The sequence below is a fragment of the Ammospiza nelsoni genome, chromosome 17, assembly GCF_027579445.1.
Source record: "Ammospiza nelsoni isolate bAmmNel1 chromosome 17, bAmmNel1.pri, whole genome shotgun sequence".
Classification (NCBI taxonomy): Eukaryota; Metazoa; Chordata; class Aves; order Passeriformes; family Passerellidae; genus Ammospiza; species Ammospiza nelsoni.
Genome location: NC_080649.1, coordinates 8,396,470 through 8,418,320, shown reverse-complemented (window position 1 = coordinate 8,418,320; position 21,851 = coordinate 8,396,470). Strand labels below are relative to the sequence as shown.

At 42.1% G+C, this 21,851-nt stretch overlaps 1 protein-coding gene and 1 long non-coding RNA gene across 2 annotated transcripts in view; both read left to right on the top strand.

Annotated features, from left to right (window-relative positions):
• The first annotated feature begins 7,164 nt into the window (after nucleotides 1-7,164).
• LOC132081220 (uncharacterized) lies at nucleotides 7,165-14,202 on the top strand. Its single transcript, XR_009419651.1, has 3 exons — nucleotides 7,165-7,318; nucleotides 13,798-13,944; nucleotides 14,040-14,202. It is a non-coding gene; the product is annotated as an uncharacterized LOC132081220 (long non-coding RNA).
• Nucleotides 14,203-15,167: 965 nt separating this feature from the next.
• XYLT1 (xylosyltransferase 1) overlaps nucleotides 15,168-21,851 on the top strand; it is a 176,107-nt gene continuing 169,423 nt past the window's right edge. The window contains exon 1 of the mRNA XM_059484242.1: nucleotides 15,168-15,389. Within this exon, the coding sequence (XP_059340225.1) occupies nucleotides 15,168-15,389 (222 nt within the window). The remainder of the gene's footprint in view (nucleotides 15,390-21,851) is intronic.

Genomic DNA, 21,851 nt, shown 5'->3' with positions numbered 1-21,851 from the left:
TGAATGGAGCAGAGCAAAGGGCCAGTCCATTTTTAACTCTTCCTTCTGATTAACAAAAATAGTAGCATGTGAAGGTAAAGCTTCTTCCCCTAAATCAGGATTTGCTCCCTGGCTGCCATGTAAAAATAACTCCAGAACAATATCTGGAGACACTGGACCTCTCCTCTTTCGGTTGTATCACTTGGAAATTGCTCATTTGCTAAATTGAGGTTGTTCCAAATCTTAGTTTGATGCAAGGCTTGGATTACACAGGCTGCTTTTCAGTGGGATTTACATGAGAAAAGATAGTGTTCTCCACCCTCACATACTTTCATTTCTGCTTTTCAGAGCTTTTCTTAGTTTCCTGCAATACTGAGAATTGCTTTTCTCTTCATTGAGGGAAGGCTGGTGACTTTGACAGCTGCTGGGGTATCCATAGTCTATCACTCACAACAGCAAGTCACAAGAGCTGAAATTCTGCCTGCATCTCTCAAAATAGGTTAGGTAGTTAGCAGAAGCATTAACAGAGCCATTCCTTATACATTATGATTAATTGAGCATGAATTATGAATTATAGTTCACATTTGGTGCTCAGCATGCTGCTTAGGAACACTTGTCACATGTGGTACTCTTCCATTTTCCAGAAAGAATTAAAGGATGTTTACAGAGGAGAAGGAAGTATTTTGATGTTACTGTGGCATAAATTGGAATAGCTTCACTGTTCAGTGATTTTAGTTTGGATTTCATCCAGCATTACTCAAGGGATAATTTTACCCAATTTTTATTGCATTTCTTCCTTCATATATTTTGTTGTTTGTAGGTTGTGTATTCCCTCTCCATTCCCATTTCAAGGGAGTTCCGGATACTCAGGTTTGTGACTTCAACTTTGTTCCTAATCTAGGCCAATGATATTCTGCTTTGGGGGCAAAAATCATATTTTAGGCTTTACATCTGTTTGGTTTTTTTTTTAAATAAGGCAGAAAATGAGAGTTTTAAAATCAATGTTATTTCACTACATCATTAACATAATGGTAGTGGGGATGAAAGAGCTGTACTGAGCCCAAAAGAAACATTAAAAATTTAATACACTGCATTACATGTAAATCAGCACAGGTATTTATGCCGCAATTTCAACAAAGCAGGAAAACATAACTACATGCTGGGACTGAAGAGGTTGTTCTGTTCTGGTGTTATGCTAGCATTAAATTTTTTGGTTGAGTTCTAAACAGAATCATTCTGGTTAAAAACCCAAAAATGTGTTTTTTTCACCAAATTCACCCCAGCCTCTGAATCTTCTAACCCAAATCCCCCTCGGTTTGTCCCTCCAGCATCTTTCTCTGTGCCACCTCTTTCCTCTCTGTCCCAGCTGTGACCTTCAGCCCCCAAGGAAGGTCCTGATTGCGTGTAAAACCCTGGTGACAGCAAGGGGATTGCCTGGCTGGAGACAAGGGCTGCTTGCACCCAGGAACCTCTGCTGGGCACGTCCTGGGGAGCAGCACAGGCCCTGTGACTGTGACACAGCACCAGCAGCTTCTCCCAGCATGAACAGCCCCTGCAGGCCCTGCTTCCACTCACAGATCCACACTTCATTGCACATTGCAGATCCTTAAATCTTCTTTGCCCTTTGTTCTTTCTGCATTATTTGTTATTATTAAAATAATCAACGCTTAGTGTTACTTACAATGGGATGAAATGGGGGAAAAAAGGTTCTTCAAGTCACTGATTTTTCTTTGAAAGTAATTCTGCCCTGTGTCTACTTATACAGATAAATCTGTGGTTCTAATTAAAATGGCTACATGTGCAAATGTAAATGGATTTTTGCTTCTGCTTTGAAGGTGCTCATACATAGGTCTTGAAACTTCTTTGTGAGCCTCATGGCTCTCCCATGGGATGTTTTCCACAGGACAACCACTATGTGGGTAATCAATTATAAAGCACAAATTCTGATAGTGAAACATCAATTTTTTAGGTAACTGTGAAGAGTAAATTGAAAAGAAGATGTAGTTTGTCTGTAGAAAATTCTCAATCAGAGAAAGTGATGATGGTTTGGAACCAAGGATTTGTTGAAAAATCTGAGTTTACCCAGTCTTAGAGACCTTATTTTTACAAGCTCTAAAACTTCTGATTTTGAGAAGGACCTTGCAAAACAAAATTTCTCTACCTGTAATTTATTTAGAGTCAAGTATGTGCCAGAAGAATACACAAAATAAAACAGAGAACATAGAATCACTGTAAAATCTGAATGAAATTAGTCAGCAAAGAGTATGGCATGAATCCTATGGCAACCTTCTTATTCAAGGAAGATATAAGGAAGGGTTGTCTGAATGTTATCCACAGAGTCTCCTAGAGACATGTCTTGACAAGCCTAAAAAGCAAATGTTATTTATTATCTAAAGGCCAATAGGAACTAGTACATATTACATCAAATATAAATATTTTAGCAGTAGTTATGGTTATTGTATACAGAGTATAAATATACATCAATAGAATTTTTGAATGGGTGGAATAGGATTGATCTGGAAATTCTCAATTAAAGTTCCCAGTTCCTACAAACTGCTAACCCACCCCTACTGGTACTTTGTGTCATATCCTACCTAATTATTTAATTAATATTTGTTTCTGTAACACAAATTTAATAGTGTAGCTTTAAGCATATGAACTAATCTGAAATTCTTTATAATTAAATTGGAACCACTAAAAATGATAATTTGTCCAGAACAACCTTTTCTCTACATTTATAAATTGAAAAAATATAAAAAAATCACAGGGACCATTTTTGTAATCTTCTCTCAGCTTGCACAGACATTAGTTATGCCTTGGACCTTTTAAAGGGATTTTTTTTCCCTAAACCTGCCTTGATTTGACCTTTAAACCAGAGATGATGAGGATTATTCCCTGCAGGTGAGGTGTTCTATCGGTGGTTTCGATCCCGGCCTTTCCGTGCAGTGCCCAGCTGCAGAGTCAGCCAGCCCGTTTTCCTGACCTCTGCTGTGCTAAACAACCTAGCCTTGTTTTTGGGGGGTTAATCTTGATTCTCTTTTGTTTTAACAAACATTTTCAGCCCCTAGAACTTGTCAGCCAAAAGGGTGTTCCTCCTATTGCCTGCCCTTTCATCACTCCTTTGGTTTTGACACCTTTCACTTTATTTACTTCACCCACTGTGGATGTGGTGCTGGGTTTAGTATTCTGATCATGGCTGAGACAGTATGGGGTCTATTTAGCTTATTCTTTAAATGCTGAGTCACAGCAGGATTGTATTTTGACCATGAGGAAAGAGGAAGATCCCCATGCCCTCAAGATTTCTGCAGTTTCTGTGCCTACTGAGTTTGTGGTTCTGTTGTGTTTTTGCTGGTACATTTTCTTGCAGAGGGAGGATATACAGTACTTATCTTCTCTGTGCTTGTGCTGGCTCTAGGGGGAAATTTGGCCTTTTTAGTATGCAGTTCAAACACTGTCTGAAAAGGAGTCATGGTTTGGATAATAATTTTTCAAACAAATTTAATACACTGATTTCCTTGGGATGAAGATAAAGTACCGTTCCATCCAAGATGCACCTAAAGGGCAACTTGTTTGAGTTAAGTTTACTGAAACAGAAGTGACAGAATATCAATTTGTTTTCTAACTTCATGTCATAGTTGAGAATCAAATAAGCAATTACACAAGAGTAAATTGGATTTATTTCGGTATCAGATTTGCAGTTCACTTGTTGGTTTATTTGATTGAGATAAAATAGCCCTTCATTTTACAGTAAACATGCTCAAGTATTGCATTTGTTTCTTGGCTCCTTCAAGAGCTTGTAGTTCCTCAGCCTAGAGCTGAAAACATTTCTGATAGATAACATGTGACTGACTGACTTGACACCAGAAGCCTCCCCTGTAGCAAGGTGAGGAACAGTCCCAAATGTCTCTCGCTTTGCAATGAGGTGACTTCTAAGCTGGTGCCAATTTATTCATGTCAACTTCTTCCATCATTTGCATTTACCAAAACACCAAAATTAAGTGTAAAAATAAGACTTCATACATATGTATTTGCTTAGTTGAAGGCTTCAACCAAGTGTAAATATAGATCCAAGTTATATGACCCAAAAAGGGTAAAACTTTATCTTTTGTTTTGGAAATATGGCATTTAAAGATTCTTCCTAGATTTTTCCAAATGTTCAGATGCCCATCAGTAATCCAAATTGTCCTACTAAAAGGAAGCAAATTTCTGTTTACCAAAGAGCTTTTACTGCAATTTGCTTTGTTACTAATTATGATTTACACAAATGTTGCTGCTCCCTAACACTACCTAAGCTCCTAGATAGCTCCAAGGATTACTGCAAGGAACTGTATGTGCTCACTTCTTGGCCTCCTGCTCAAGGTGATGGAATTGCTTCCTTCCCCTGCACTCACCCACCGTGTATTTTGCAAAATGTGTCAAATCAGACTCTCCCAATTCCGTTTTCTCAATCTGAATTAATTCCCATGGTGGAGAGGAAAAGATCATGTTGCTTTTGTTTCAGTACATCTTTAATACAGAATTATTTTGGAACATTCTATTACAAATTACTTCTGTATTAAAAAAGCACATTTTTTATCTGGAATTGTAGTGCCTCTCTAGGCCAAACAGAATTTTGATGAAATGTATGAAGGTTTTGCCAAATCCCTGAGCCATTGAGAGTCATTCCATTCTACACAAATCAAATTCGTGCATTTATAATAAGTGTTAAAGAAAATCCAAACATGACAATTGAGGTTTTACAAGCCTGAAAATTATAGCCCAGCCATGGTAAGTGATGTTCTGACAGCAATGAAAGTGAAATTTGGCGGCCCAAAGCCGTATTTAGTTATTTGCTGTAATGGCTGTGCTCACCATGAATTCTGAAGGAGAGATGCAATCTCGGCCATGCAGTTGCAATGCATGCAACATGCAAGAGACAGGGATCTGAATATCTGCTGGCAGCCAGGGGGCTGAGCTCAGCCAATTAAAAGCTGAATTACCTGTGAATGAGGGGCTCAGAGGAGCTGCCCACACAGGGCTCTGCTGGAGCTCACAGGCACTGCCCAACCCCGCTGCCACTGCCTGCTGGGGTGGGAAATGCAGCCTGGTGGGAGCTGCCAGCCTTCCACAAACACTGAATTCAGGCCTCCTGTTTCTGCTCTTTGCAAACATTTCTTAAGCCATGGTTGGATCTTCTTATTGCAGTTGTTCCTCTAGATTCTTTCAATGAAATAATACTGTATATTAATACTGTGTTTATTTTTCTAGCATACTGATTTGCAGATAGGAAACAGCAAATTAATCTGTGTTTCCATGTGGAACTGGCAGGCTCCCACCCCTTTACTTCACCTGCTAGCACATTCTGTAGTATTGCAGCATTTTGGGATGGAAGTGATCCTAAAAACTCACTTTGACCTCTGGGAAAATCAGAAGCACTGAAGCCATTCCAACAGCTTATTCATCTAAACTGTTTTTGGAGTCCTCACAACTTCCCTAAATGATCCTAACAGTGCCTAGAAAGTTTTGTTAATGTCTTTCTAAACATTTTCTTGTTGTAATTGAACTCTGAACAATTAATTGCTTTTCTCTTTGCAACAGTCTTATGTGTATTTCAAGGCCATGAGCATATCTACTAATATTGTCCCGAGATATATAATGCATATTTTCATTTCTCTTTTTTTCCTCTTATGACACAGCACAGATAGGCTGTGTCACAGAATTTACCATTTTCAATGTTACCCCATGCTGGGTGAAGGACTTGGATGGTTTGTTCATTGACTTTTTAGCAAGGGCTGGTAAAAGATACAGGACTTTCTCCTCCACAAGATTTTTAATTGTTCCTGTGACACTTGTACTTGGTCAACAGTAATATTTTGCTGGTTAGTCTAGAAGAGGAAGCAAATGGCAATGTGAGACAAAGAACAGCAGAGCCAGAAGTGTTTCTCCATATTCAGAGGGCTCATTTTCATTTCTCCATAGTAAGACTAAGTGGTTTTTTAGCCCTTTTGCACAATTACTTAGAAACCCGGGGAGGGGTTGCTGTTTTCACTCATTTCCACTTTCTTTCCAGTCCAGCTGTGTCAGAGGACAAGATCACCATTCTCAAACAGTCTTCACTGTTCTAAAGGAGAGCAGTTTGTGAGAGTGCTGCCTAATAGGCTTCTGACAGAGCCAGCTGGGTAAGTTTAAAATTTATAAATGGATGGTCCGAGCTATGTAAGACAAATTTGCTTGAGGAACTTTAGGAGTGCTCCTGTAAATGTTTTCAGTAGAATTATCTCCACCAGGGAATGGTGACAAGTACTAGCAAGCCTTGGAGGACATAAGAAAAGCAAGTTGTTCATGTGATTCAAAGATACTGAATGCTCAGAGCTTGTCACAATACTGCTTTTAGGGGAATGGCCAAGACCCTAAGAACAGGCAGCAGTGTTTTGCAAAAGAAGGGTTAGAAATGTTCAGCCAATGTGAAGCTAAGAGCTGGTGCCCCTGCAGCCAGAGCCCAGGGTAGGTCTGGTACCAGCCACTGACTGCTCTGGGTCGCTTGCATTGCTGTAAGTCAGGAGCCAGCACTGTGAAGCCCAAAGATGCCCTGCTGTAAGAGCAAAATCAGGCATTTTTATCATGTGCTGGGATTTATTTGCTGTTCAGGATTTACAGTCATCTCTGGCAATTGCTTCTTGCAGCCACAAAACCAAGTATATACTATACTGAAGCACAGCAATAACAAGATTTGAATGTCATTAGGGGCTGCTCCTACACATCTTGTATTAAAGCAGCTAAGTGTTTAACCCATGAATAAAACTCCTATTATCTTTGCTTTTGAAACCTCAGCATAGATCACTTAACCACTCTGCAAGAAATCCCGTGAGAGACCAACAACAGCAGGGAACAAAGTCAGGCAAGAAATAGCAGATTGTATCTTCTAGACCTTTTTAAATACATTTTTCATATGAGTGCAGGCAACTTGAATATTACTCCTAAAATAGATTAACTTAAGACAGATTTTTGCAGAGCATGAGGCTCTGAGAATTTGGCCAGATAGTTTTTTCACTAAAAAGCTCTGCCAATTATATACAGCACAAACTAGAGAATAATGCATGAAATGCATAATATGCCTTTTTCTTCACTATATGGGGCTTAAAGCTAAATTATACAGATCCTCTTTGCTTTTTTCATATGTCCTCAGGTAAATCTAAGTCTGAGGTAAGAATCTGTTCCAGTGGAGCTCATCTAGCAAAATGAGCTACCAAATTTGCTGGTTCAGTTTCCAGGCGAGAATGTGGCCATCTGAGAAGTTTCAGTAGGATCAGCTATAGTCTCATCAACAGTTGTGTAAATCTGGAGGATCAAAGTTAAGAAGGTAAGAGCAATGTGACATCTGCCTCTATATAACTTTTTGAGAAGGAATCTAGAGCCTCTTTTTTGGCTAACAAGCAAATTACCTTATTCACTAAATTATATTTTATGAATAGTAGCTGATCTGTATAGCATCATTTTGTAAGGCCTTAACTCAGCAAAGCTCCCAAGTGCATGTTTTGATTGAAGTCCTTGCATATGTCCCAAAATTCAATGGTACCATAAATGTCATTAAGGGCTTTCTTGGGTAGAGACCTAATAGCTTGAATTTATAGGAATTTCAGGTGCTTATTTACATCATGAGATATATAAAATGTTTTATTGTAATACTTTTCAGCAAAATAAAGATCTAGTGCAAAACTTTCACTAATCAAGAAAGGTGTGTGCCACTATTACATCAAATTGCAATACTAGAAGCCATCCCAGGGCAAAAGAGCCACATGTCACATGAGTCACCTTATTGAAAATGCAGATTGTGTTGTGGATTATTCATGTGTTGTCTTTTTTTACTACAATTCAGAAGTTGGATTAAAATTCATCATAACATTTTGTTTTATCTTGAGGGTGAGTTGCACACTATATACAAATAACTTGTTATATGGACTTCCTGAAGAATTTATCTTAAACTATAATTTGGAGAATACTTGAATTAAGAGCACAGTGTAATCACTTAGGGTCTGCTTATTTTGCCCTTCACTGAATAATATTTCTTTTCTTTATTTTCTCTGACTGTACAAGAAATGTAACACCTTTTAGGATCAGTCCTGGGACAAAGTATTGCAATTTAAATTCCAATCCCTAATCTGTATTCTGTGAGCTACACTTTAATCCATGGCATCTACTTGTCTATTCAAAAGGCCTATACCTGTATATCCTGGGTTTTGTGCATAGAGGCATTTAGGTATTTGAACAATTCTGCTATGCAGCATGTGAACTACACAAGCAGGTGTCTCCTGCACATCACCTCACCAGCACAACAGTGGCAAACACTTCCTGGCCTTTTGGAGCAGAATATTCTCCAGGTGAGTTGTCAGATGTGTGTCATACCCACAACTTAATAATTAAATAGGTGGAAGGAGCAGTAATTTCAGCACTAAGTTGTCATGGCAAGAACTGTACTATTCAAAAGGCAGAACTGCAGTCATGTAAGTATCTCCATCTTAAAAGGCAGACCTGAATGCAGTAGAAAGAGCAGAATTTAGTATCTCCCTCAATGAGACCACAGGGCAAACAAGTCTCTGCCTCCAGCAGCCCTCACTGAAGAGTCAGCACATCCACAGTGCTTCTATTGTGGGATGAGTATCAATTTAAAAAACTGATGGAGCTGCAATGGTGGGCACCAAACCATGCCCTCCTTAAAAGTGGTTCCAGCAGTATGTGCTGTACTGTGCTGTGAGTGGGCCATGTCCATGCACAGCTGCTTTGTGCAGCTGCAGGCTGACACACCAGCACACAAACCACTGATTACAGGTGTGTGCAAGCCAGCACTGCACAGCAGCCTCTGCTCAGGCACGGTCAGCAGCATGGCTCTGCTAATTGCAGGGAGCTGGTGTGTTTTGTGTGAGGTTGCTGATGTGGACAGATAGGTTTACCAGCTCTTTTTCCTCCCAGCCCTCAAGCTCATCAAAGCAGAAATCATTATGAAGCCCAAACCATACAGACCAACACTGGATTAGCTCAGTTGGCTGGAGCATTGTGCTAATAGTGCCAAGGTTGTGGGCTGGATCTCTGTATGGGCCATTCACTTAAGAGTGGACTTGATGATCCTTGTGGGTCCCTTCCAGCTCAGAAGATAAAAAATATGACACAGTCATCTTTGACATACATGGACTAATGCCTTACTTAAAAAAAGCAAACAACTGTATTTCTTTTAAGGCACATCAAATACCTTGTCTGAAAACTTCTTTTTCTCATAGCATCCAAATTACAGTCAAACAGGTTTTTGCACCTGCTTTTGCTAATGACTTTCTAAATACAGAAAGATTAATGATAGTTATCACGTTTGTTTGCTTAAATTTGTATAATTGTCTCTGCTCTCTAATATCCCATATAGCCCATGGTTTTGGCAGACCAGTGTCAGAGGGAAGCTGAAACACTCTTTTGCCAGCTCAGCTGTTAGAAACTGCAGCAGAAAACTGGGCTACCTCTTCAGTTCCCCTCTCCCAGGGAAAATGGCACTAATGCACTTCTCCCACTCCCTGCCCTGGGAAGCTTTGTCCAAGGGTTTGGAGACTTTATGCAGAAGCTCAGGCAAATGTCCCTGTCACACACTGGTAAAGAGTCCCAGCCCCACCTGACACATTTTGCTCTGTGGGATTGCCCAGTGTGTACAAGGGACACGAGTGCATTGGTGGTAGCAAGTGATTTGTTGAGGCTGCCAATGCTGGGTTTGACATACCATCATAAACAATGTTTCCTGACAGAAAAGCTTGTATTAAATCAATTACCACAAAATGGCTCTGTTTATGAAGAACAGTCACACTATTTAATCAGATATGTTTTCAGAGCAAGATTTCATACAGATGAATTTGTATCATATCAGGAGGTTAAGAATAAAACTTGGTCTTTAAAATACTATATTTTCCAGTGTTAGGAAAAATGAAAGATTATGGAAATCTTCTTTAAAACCTTGTTTCCTTTCTAGTTATTCTTCCATCAGCAAGTAATAGTGATATCTTGGTAGAAGTTTAGACACACAGAACATGTTCCAGGTGGTTACTGGGATAAATCACTACATATATTTTGCACAGGTATGTCATCATAGTAAATGTAGTCTAAAAACTGTTGGGTGTTCTGAAAAACTGGCTATTCATGTAAACACAACCTACAAAGTCACTCTTAGTGAACAAGTCTCTTTATTCCATCTCTTCTTCTCTGGTTACCTTCCTTTGTGTACCACTTGTCTTTTTCCATCAAGTGGACAGAAAAAAAAGCAAAACCTAGGATGGAAGCCCAAGCCAAAGAAACCTTCTGCATCTAAACAAAATGATATTTGCAACAGGCAGTGGTTAGTTCTAATTTAGATAATCCAAAGTAGGTCACCTTCATGAGTCTTCCAGACTTTCCAACTTAGCAACTCAGATGGATAATAAAACAATTTTTAGTTAATGAGAGAACATCAGAAAAAAAAAAAAGAACTGCAGGAAGCTGTGAACTGCAGTATCTCCTCACTGAGACAGAATGCCACATGGCAAGAACAGATGGGTAATCCTTCCGTGATTATCCTCGACCACTGGCTGAAAGAAAAAGCTGTCACAACGTGGAGGGCTGTATATAAAGTACATCTACAGCCATTTCCCCTCATTGATAGTAAAAGCTTTTATATGCAAGAGATTGTAAAGAAAAAGGGATGCTTTAATGTGATGGTGAAGGGAATAATTCTTCCATTTTCCTTCACTTCGTGAAGCGGAGCATATTCCAAGGTCCTGAACTAAATTTCTCTCTCAGAAGGAAGGTGTAATATACATCCCACATCCATATCAGGTATTTCATACAAAGTGAACATAGAACCTGCTTTTATTGTCTTTGAATCCTGACACAGTATGTTCAGTTGATAATTTATAGACAGTGTTACCAGAATGAAATGTTGGTGTCAAAAATTTGGCTTTTGCATATTCATTGACACCAGAGTTTGCATTTGTGATGTGGCAAAATGAAACCAGAGTGGATTAAGAAATGTTTGCTGGAATCTCAAGGTTTCAGAATAGAAGGCATTTCTTGCATGCAGTGATCACATCTCATTTGACTTTAGTTCTGCCCATGCACACATAAGAGAGAACCTGAATTTTATAACCCACTTGGAGGGTAGCCTGATATAAAATGAGTACCTGGCAAAGAATCTTGGTTTTGTTTATGAAAAGAAAATAGGAAAGGATGCACATCCATGGTACAGGATACCTGAGTGGTGAAGAACACACATGTAAACCATAGAGTGACTGAATTGCAGAACATGAAGTTAATGGTGGTTCTGTGGTTCCTAAAAAATCAAAATACACTTCCTCTACCTTTTAAGTCTAGCAATATACCAGTGTTTAAAAACAAAAAGCAATATTTTGGGAACTTGTTGCAGAGCAGGCAGTGACCTGTAGTCTGAGATGGTGAAATTCTCAAGGAGTAATTCCTTACCCTGTTTTGTTCTTTCAGATTTGATGCTTTGACCAGTAACACCGACAGACTCCCAGGGAAAAGGTCTATGTCCTCCATATGCACTGAAGGGATTAGGAGTCTTGTGTTGTTCTGGTAGTGATGGAAGGAAAAAAAAAAAGTAAGACTTTGTCACTTCAGGAAAGAAACCCAGTCTTCAGATGACATTGCTGCTGCAGATTACTCATTAAACACTCTCATGGCCTATTTCCAACCTTTTCTATTCCTAAGGCACATTCCTTAGGTGCTGTGATTTTTTTATATCATAGGAATATACACAAATTCGCTATTTGTTCTGTATTCTTCACAGATTTTAAGACTGAGTATTTTAGAGATACCCATTCTTGGACAAATCAGTTAATTCACCTTTTTAGCCTTCATCTCATAACACATATCCAAAATCTAAATTTTGGTGTGATAAGGACTTGACTGTTTTTAAGAAAAATGCTAATCTTCACTCTGAAATAACTTAGTCTTCCAGTGATTACAGAATGTGCTTCGGAGCCGCCGATGAGTCAGGCTGTGAGTTGGAGTTCAGATAAGCCTGCAGTGTTTGTTCACCAGATGGACCCTAAGCTCTGCAAAGTAGAGCAAAGGATATTGCTTATTAACACTGCTCCCAACTTCACTTATTTCTTTGTACAAAGTCTGGTTACTTTATGCAATTTTAGACTGTATTTACACTGTTAGGAGGAGGAAACAATTTTTTTATAACAGGATAGGCAAATCTAGCAAAGTAGATCAGACTAAAATGGAACTGAGTATGGTTCCTTTATTACATCATTTTAAGTAGGCAAGATTGATACCCTCCGCTTCTCAAACACGCCCACACTGAATTTACATACCTGTGCAGTGGCAAAAAAATATTTAAATCAATTGTCTTGGGATTTTAGAGCAAATCAGCCCAGTCCCAGTTGTTACCTGTGCTTAAAACACCATCTCTTTGACAGTTACCTGCAACCAACATAATACTTATGTAAGAGTCAAATCTGGTTTTTCTCTTATAAACTTTGTGCTAGATACTAATTCTTACCTAACATGGGGAATTTTCAGTGGTAACTCTCTCAAGTGTCTTCTGTGTAACCTGATTAAATATTTTCTGATGCAACACAGCTCAATCAATCTGCCGTTATTAATAAATGTTATAATAAGAAAATTAATTTAACACTTTTATGCAATTTCTGATTTTATTTTGTTCTTTGGATTGGTACAGTTCATTTCTTCAGTTTCTGTGATTTTTTTTTCCATCTTCATATTCTCAAGATGCTCAACCTTGCCATTTCCCCTTTTTAGTTTGAATCAATACAAGAAAAAAAGTTATTAGTTATATTCTCTTCCTTCTATTTGGCTGTTTTCTTTAGCTCAGAAGAAGGATGTTTTGAACAGTTAGTGGCCATTGGTTATACCACAGTTTCAAAAATGAATGCCATACCTATTGCAATGTCCTTTCCAGATTTTACATGTTTCTAAATATGGGGAAAGGAGGATGTTGAAGGAGGAGTCTGTTCCTCTCTCAGCTCTGCTTTTTCTGTCAGTGCAGAAGCGTCTCATGCTGGGGCTCCCACCCATACACAGGGCTGATTTTACACTGAAGACTCAGATCTTTATGGCCTATAAATTATTGTGGTTTGGATACAAATCTTCTCTCCAGAAGAAGAAGGGCTTTCAGTAGGACATGTGTGAGACTGAGCATGCACTGCTGTTCTTCACTGTCCTATCAGTCACAGTAATTGTATACAGAGATTAGGAACACCCTGAGACATTTTCCAGCATATATGTTACCCCATAAAATCTGGAGGAAATTTTCCAATAGGTCATAAAAATTTTAAGAACTATGGATCACAAGTTCATCACAACTACTGCTGTGCTCCTTTTATAGAAAGCAGTGTTGCCCTGTGCTGGGGTATTGCCTGCCTTGGATGTTGCTGTTAGGGCTTTTAGCCATTTTAGGGTATCCATAGGGATGAGTCTCCCATTTCCCAATGAGGTATGCAGGATTGGAATCAGGTCCTGAGGCTCTTAGGAATGCTTGGTCATTTGGCCTGTTCAGAGTCTGTTTCTTTTCTGGCACCATGAGCACCTCCTGCCATCTACAAGCCCAAGAGAAGGCTGCAGGGAGCAATCATTCACCATAACTTCCTTTTGAAGAGAAAAGCACTTAATCCCAAATGGAAGATGCTTTTACCTTATATTTGTCAGCAAATTTGCTTGACTGTGTTTACAATGCCCAATTATTTGATTGTTCGGAATAAAAATTATCCATCATCTTCCCAAGTTGTGCAGAACCTGTCAGAATATTCAGGAACACTTTGAGCCTTTCTCATTTCTTTGTTCTAACAGCTCACTTCACTGTACTGTGGGACCAGCAAATCTGATGCATGTGCAACTGGTGTGGAAGCCTGACACTGTCAAAATTTGTTGTCATGGGCTCTCTGCCATCACCCCAGCTGGCAAAAATGGGACACGGTTCCAGTGCATGAATGGAAGGTCAGCCAGGGGATGCTCTGCTGTCACAGGAAGAGCCTTTCTGGGCTGACTTTCCTGGAAGTTGCTAATGATGTATTTTGACCTCTCTGTTTTAGAGATGCTTTGCAGTCAGCGATACTCAGGGAGTGGCACTCCTTGAAACTGACACGTGCTTCATCTGCTTGTGAAATGTTGCAACCAAAGATACCTCCTGTAAAACTTTATTTGTAGCCTCACTGGATCATTAGGAAAATTCTCTTAATAAAGGATGCTCCTGAATCTTATTAGTTGCTTCATTTTCTTCAGATCAGAAACTAAAGCACTTCCAATGGAAACAAAATCCCGCTGGTCTGTGCAAATCCTACCTGGCTGTCATTTTAAAAAGCAACTGTTCTTACCAGGAGATAATATTTTTTCCTTTTGGATTTGGGTTGTAAAGTGGAATTAGGCTTAGAAAAAGAAACACTGTGCAGGCAGATTAAAAAAACCTCCCTACTTCAGTCCCATCATCAGATAATGAGATCTCTCAGATTAGAAAGCCAATATCAGTACGGGAGGAAAAGGCAGCTGAACCCGTCCGTTATGTTCACTTTTTGAGACACTGGGCATTCAGTTACAGCCGCCTTGAGCCTGGTCCGTGCGGACCTCACCGGGCTGCGGAGGTGCTGCACCTTGCTCTGGCTCTCAATCCGCTGAGGTGAGATGATGCCAGGGACCCTTCTGATTCAGAAAAGAAAAACAAAAAAAACCTAAACATCACCTTAGCCTGGGGAAATCGGGGCCCTTTCAGCCGGTGAGCGGTGCGCAGGCGGGGGCTGCCGCCCGCCAGGTGCCGCGGCCCGGCGCCGTGAGGCCGCGCTCCCTCAGAAGATGGCAGTCACCGCCCGCCCGCCGGGAGCCGCCACCGCCCCGCCCCGGCCCCTTCCCCTCACGCAGCGCCGGGCCCGCCGAGCCCCCGCACCGCTCCTCCTCCGCCTCCAGCCCACCCTCCTCCTCCTTCCTCTTCCTCCGCCAACCCCACCCCTGGCCCCGGGCCGGCCCGGCCGCGGGCTGCCGCGCCGCCAGGGCTCCCCGCCGGCTTCCCCCATCCCCACGCGCCGCGAACACCTCCTCCTCCTTCCCCCCTCCCTCCTTCCCCACCTCCGCCCTCCTCCTGCTGACGTCTGGCTCTGCCCGGCTGAAAACTCGGTGCCGCGGCGGATGCGGCGGCTCTCGGGAGCGCGGCGGCGGCAGCAGCAGCGAAGATGGTGGCGGCTCCGTGCGCCCGGCGGCTGGCGCGGCGCTCCCGCTCGGCGCTGGTGGCGGCGCTCACCGTGCTGCTCCTGCAGACCCTCCTCGTCTGGAATTTCTCCTCCCTCGACGCCGGCGAGGAGCAGCGCGGCGGCCGCGAGAAGCGAGACCGCGGCGGAGAGCAGCGGGGGCAGCCGCAGCGGCGCGGACCCGCCGCCCCGCACGGCAAGGCGCTGGTAGGCGGGGAGCGGGAGCGGCGGTGTCTCTCGGCGTCTGGCGGCGCTTCTGCCGGGACTGCGGCGCGGGCAACTCGGGGCAGCCGCCCCGGGGCTCGCGTTCCCGCTCCCGCGTGGGCGCCTCCCGCAGGTGCCGCGCTGCGGGGCCGGTCCTACCCCGGTCCGGGGCAGCGCCCGGGGGGCCGCGGGGCAGAGGCAGAAAATGCATCCGTGGGATCCTCTCCCTTCCCCGGGAGAGGCATCTCTCGTCCCATTGCCCGCGCTGCCTGCCGCGGGCATCCCAGCATCCCCGAAGTTCGCGGGAGAGCCGCCTGCCCCACACCGTCCTGGGGGTTTGTTTTAGTGCTACTTTGCTTTTCCACACGGAAAAGCGCACAGGGGCTGTTCTTTATTGCACAGCTCTAACAGGCCCGGGAGGTGACGGGCAGTGAAATGTAATGCAATCATTTTATTAACCGCCGACAACTCAGGGACACTGAAACTGTGCCCACACAGGATGAGGACCTTGTCTTTTATCTCATTCTTTTGCAAACTCTCTGGTTTTCATTCAAATGTCTCAGGCCTGAAACCAGAAGGGGCTGCAAATCTGGCTCTATTGCCAGTTGAGTTTTCTATTTTTGAATATTCTATTTTTGAATTTTCTATTTTTAAATTTTCTATTAGGCATGTGAAAAAGCAAATTAACAATGTTCTTGCAAACCTCAGAGATGTAACACCAGTACCATTATTCTCCAGCTCAGGAGGAGCTTCCTTCGGTTTTCATTTTATTCTTTCAGCAGTAGGCTTACATTAAGTACTTGATGCCTCTGGAAGTGCATGCTTAGTTTTGTCGGTTTCTCTATTTTTGTTTACATCCTTGAGAGAGAAAGCAGGAATTTGGGGCACAGAGGTGATTTACCATTGTAAATTACAGTGAGTGGCTTGGCCTGAAAAGGCTGCAAAGAGCTGAGCTCCCAGCACACGAGTACTCCCTCACTAATGTTTGGAACAGCTTGTAGTGCATACCCATCCACTGAGCGCTGATCCTGCTCTGTTTTCTAGATGTGAAAGTTAAAATTCTAGTTTACTGAATTCAGCGTTTGTTTCTACATGTAATCTTATCTTGGTATTTGCTGTGTTCATAAATGTAGCTATTTAAGCTCCACTATTTTTCCTCCATCACCTTGCCCTCTGCCTCTTTTCCTGTCCATCAATCCATCAAGTCATTTACACTTTCATCTCTCAGTCTTGTCCAGCTTTTCCTTCCTGATCTCCCCACTGTGGGTTACCAAGGTTGGCAGACGCTTTACCTGGGCAGGCAGGGGGCCGGGAGAGGGCAGGCTGCCCCTGGAGCTTCAGCCCCGCTTCCAGCTCCCCAGACTTTCTAGGAAATGATCCTCTGCTGTGGGCTCAAGGCTGTGTTGGAATATGTATTCTAGGCAATTGTCCTACAAATGCCCTGGCACAGTGTCCAGTTTGCCCTGGATGTGCTGGAACGGGTGCTGGGTTCGGGTCGAGAGCTCATTGTTTCCGTGCTGGCCACAGGCAGACACTGAATGTGAGTGTTTTGATGCTGGCAGTTATGAATCATGCCTTTTGCATACAGTTTTGATCAAAGACCTAAAGATGGAGCACTGGGGTTCTGAATGGAAAACCTGCTTTAAAACACATGCTAAGTGCACCTATTTTCTCCTCATTATCTAAATGACTGGTATGGATCACACTGGGCTGTGCCACAATGTCTGACTTTGATATTAAAAAAATAAAGGGCAACAATGCTCAAAGCAAGTGGCAGCACTTAACAACACTTTGTGTAGAGGTGATTTGGCAAGGCTTCTTCAAGATGACTTTATGGTACTTGTGGTTTTGCTTAGCCTGCTCACCGGGAAGGGGCCGCCATCCTTTAAGTTACTTTGTCAGAATACAAAACCTCACACTTAAGTATTCATCTATCAACTGCAATGTGTGCTTGGTGGAAAAGTGATAGGGAAATTGTCTTTGTGCAGCCTTCTGCCTTAAAAACTTGCCACCTGTGTTAAATTGGTTGGTGAAGTTACCAGCCTTGCCTATGTTACCAGTCGTGATTTCTGACTCGGTTCACGAGGAGAATCTCTGAGAAACGGAATTGTGTATCATCTATGCAAAGGAAGATTTTTTTCCTGTTGCGTTGTTTGCACATTAGAATGCAATTTATGTAATATCCAAGCAAAGTTTGTATCCTTCTCAGTCTGAGCTTCCCGTAGTTTGTGTATGTCAAATTGTTTTGCAACAGTTGGAGAAGCTGGCTGGTGTGAATACAGTGGTTCCATTATATCCACATGTCTTGGGTTAAGCGCATCTGAGGGGCCCTCCAAGGATTTTTCAAAGAATTCTCAGTCTTGCATTTTAACCAAAAATAGTATTAATTTCAATGTGTCTTTGGTCTGTGAGTGGAATGGTGAGTTTTAATGCATTTTGAGGGGTATGTTTTTGAAATGCTGCTAAATGTTCATCTGTAATGTGGTACTTGATCATGGTTTTTGTACTTTTTTCACTTGCCCTGTTAACTACCCTTATGTGAGCCTTTATACTAAATAGTTATGCAAACCGGATTTTGGACACTTGGCAGAAGACAGTGCTTTTCAAACCTATGTCTGAAAGTTGCCATATGAGGCTACAGTGCTTTTATTTATCTTGTTTTTAATTTGTCTCAGTCCTGTGTAAAGGACTGAAATGGAGGTTCCCTATTTTACTTTACTGAGTTAGACATAAGTAGTGTGAGGATTTGGTAATTTGTATCTGTGGGAAAAGAAATATAATCCTTTAAACCAGGTGTTTAACATATATTTAGATTTTTATGAAGTGCTCTCAGATATGTGCAATAAGCACTATCATTTGGTAGATAAAATAACATTGTACTGTAGTAAAAGGTTTGCCACTGTACCTGCACGTAACTGAATGGCAATTGCCAACTTGGCAGGAAGAAACAATTTTGAATTGAGCAATTTTGCAACTGAAAACACTCACTGTGCTAGATCCCCTGACCAGCTACACCTGGAGCTTTCGTTACTCATAAGCAGTTTCCTGCAGTTGTTCCATATTTAATTAAATCAGCTGATAGATACTTCTAAAGTATCAGCTGTATGGTTAGCACTGATTTCAGTGTGTACTTGCAACTGTTCTGGCAGCTGCACCCCTTGCTCAAGCTTTATTCATGAGGCACAACTCAAGTGTCAAAAGCACAGAAGAATTAAGCTCCCTTCTGAGAATGGGTTGATTTTTATGGGAGGGTCTTTATCTTTGAAAAGCATGCAACAGCTTTTTGTGAAAACACTGTAAGCATGCTGCTCAGCCTTGGGTTTCCTTAGTGCAGCCTGCTGATGGTGGAAGGGGCCGGTGGATGGTGTGTGTTGGGAGCCCAAAGGCAGAAAATGGGATGCAAATCTCTGCTTTGGGGCTGCTGAGGATGAGAGGGACGTGACAGCAGAGCATCTGCTGCTGTGATGTTGCACTGACAGGCTGTTGAGCATCACAGGGATGCACTTGTGCTGCCCAGCTGTGGCCCCTGCCTCAGAACTGGGGGTTGAAGGCACTGTCTGTGGGTACGTGCTGCTCCTTTGTGCCTCCTGCTAGCCTTGGCTTTGCACTGCTGCCTGTTTGGCCATAAAGCAGAAATGCCAGGGCACTCTCACTGTCAGTTCAGTGAAATACAGCACTTGCCTGCTGGTGTGGGATCAAAGCATTTCTTCAGTCTGAAATTTTGTGTGTTCTTTTAAAGCAATGGTGTGTTTCTTTCAGCATGAAGCTGTCAAAGGAGCCAAACATATCGATACCTCAAAATGTTGAGAGCTGTAGAATGAAAAGAAAGTGTGTTCGGGGTCAGTGAGCAGTTTTAATTCCAAGAAAAAGTTAAGCCAGGGATGACAGTTCTGAGGATCACCAGTGCCTCTCCTTCATTCCATATCTGCAGTGGGAAATGTGGTGTTTCTCCTTCTCCTGGCAGAGTGGAGAGTGAGGCTGGGCCCTCCATGGGTTGATCAGATGAATGTGCTCAAGCCTGTGTTTTCTTGCTTTTTCCTTCCTTGTCACCTCCTGGTGATTCATGCTGAGCTCCACCAGGTTAAAGGTGCAAGAAGCAAAAAGTAATTACAATGTGTGCCTAAACTCTGTAATCTCTGTTGGCTACTGAAGCTAGGAAAGGCATCCAGGAGCTGCTCTGCTCCATGCTAAGGGTTATAAAACTGGGATCAGTTGTTGTAGCTAGAAGCAAAGCAGCAGCAACTCTAATGCTGGAAAACACCATGGGATTCACACAGGAAAGAAAACCCAGGAGGGGTTTACTCCACTTTCTCTACTTTATTCCACTTTCTCTAAGGTTCAACCATCAATTCTTTCCCCAAAGTAAGACCAGGGCAGAATTCACCTTGTGCATCACATAAAAGCTTGAGATTCTTTCAGGTTTGGAGATGAGAGTTTTCTTTTGAAGTGTATTTGCCCCTGGAATGTTTAGATTGTGCAGGTGGATTCCCAGCACTGTTTTGCCAGAAACAAACACACAGCCTGGACCTTCCCTGTGCTGAGCATCCGTGTGGGAGGTACAGGACCAGTGAGTTTCTGGATGGAGCACAGCTTTCAGTGCAGCACCAGTGCTAAAGCTCAGCTTTGCCAGGGATGGCAGCAGCTGTGCCTTGAAGGAGGGAGCCTCTGCCATGGGTGAGGAACAGGGCTACTGCTGGAAGAGCCACTGTAGTCCCTGGCAGTTCACTCTGCAGAGCTGCACTTAAGTGTCAAATAAGCTGTTGAGCTCCATAAAACAAATGAGTTTTCAAAAGGAACTATCCTGTGGGGGGGTAGAATGTAAGAAACGAAAGATAGTGCAGCAGGTAATATCACCCCTGAAGAGTTGCAGCTGTGCTAACTACCAACAATTAGGAGCAGGCCTGCCCTTAACAGGGCACAGCTGTGTCCAATGAGGATGAGTGCTATAAAAGAGTGGGTGAGCTGGGTGAGGAGGGAGTTGGAGTTTGTTGGCTGGGCTGTGAGGAAGGAGGGGTCAGTGCTATGAGGAGATGTCCATGAGAAATCACCAAGAAGGTATGGAATTTTTGTAATAAGATAGCAACACTATCCCACCATTGGTTTATCCTTTTTGTTTCAATCAGTGAATATATAGGTTCTATATATGTAGACACAATCAGATTGTATCTATTTAAATATATTCTACTCTAAGTATCTTGATGCAGACCTGTGGCATCAGTAATTTAATCTGAACATGGGAAATGAGGGAAAAACTGGTTTTCAGAAAAATTTCCAGGCCTGAGAAGTTCGAAGAAGCTTAATGAGAGCTAATAATTTGTGTGCTAAACTTCAGTCTAGAATGAATCAATCTCTGGAAACTGAGTCTCACTTTAGTACACCAGGCTCAGTAAAACTGCTGAGTTAAGCTGCTCTGCATTGTGAATAAAATTAATAGCATCAAGCTATTATGTGACCAAAAATGATATATTTCTTAGAGAATGGGTCCATAGTACTGACTTGACTGTTAAATACAATTTTACTTATTATCAAGAGCTTAATCATGCTGTAATATGGCTTTAATAACAATTGAGAAGGAGAATGGAGACAACTCATCATTTAGTAATGGCAAAGCGGGGAGACAATTCATCTGCAGCTGGAAGGTGCATAATCATTTTTGCAAAGTCTTAGCACTTAACAAGGCACACATTAATAAAACAAACAAATCTTTGCAGCAAGAGAAGTAATGTATGCATCATTTAAGGGGAGTATTAGAGCCAGATTAGGCTGTTGGGCTCCTGAAGCAGTTACCTTGCTAAGCATCTTCTCTGCAGGAATGTGTTACATGAGATGGATCAGAAGCCTTTTCCAGGCCACTGGCGTATTTTTTGTTGTGTTGTGTTTATATTCCTTAATGTGTGATGGGATTTTGCAGATGTTCCCTTTGAAATAGAAGCATTTTAATTTTTTAGCAAGAGAAGACCAGCTGTTGTACAGGGGATGTACAAATCCCATTTACTTCATGTCAGCTATTGCAAAATGGGTACATTTTGGTATAAAAGGCCCTCATTACCTGCCATGTGTTTTGGCTCTATTCAGAAACATTTTTCAAAATATTTCTTCTTGCTTTCAGCATTGGAGGTCCATGATCTGTGATTTGGCATCTTATTAGTGCTTGCTGAAGGGCCAGGAGTACAATGGAAGCATGAAGTGATCTTAATTTGTAGCAATAGTCAAATTACATAACCTCAAGGATTAATTTAATCAAATATTTCCTGATTTTTCTTTATAGTGTTAAAATTAGATCTGGCACTTCACTGAAGCTTTTGCAGTGACTCTTTAATTGGAATACAATGTCCTGTATTTTTTTCTTTTGGCTTGGGCTGATGGGCAGAGGCAGGAGCATCCCTGTGTGGATACTCGGAGGGGGCATGTGCGTTCTGGTGTGTATGACTGGAGTTTAAGCCTAGCAGTTCCAAGGGTTTGAAT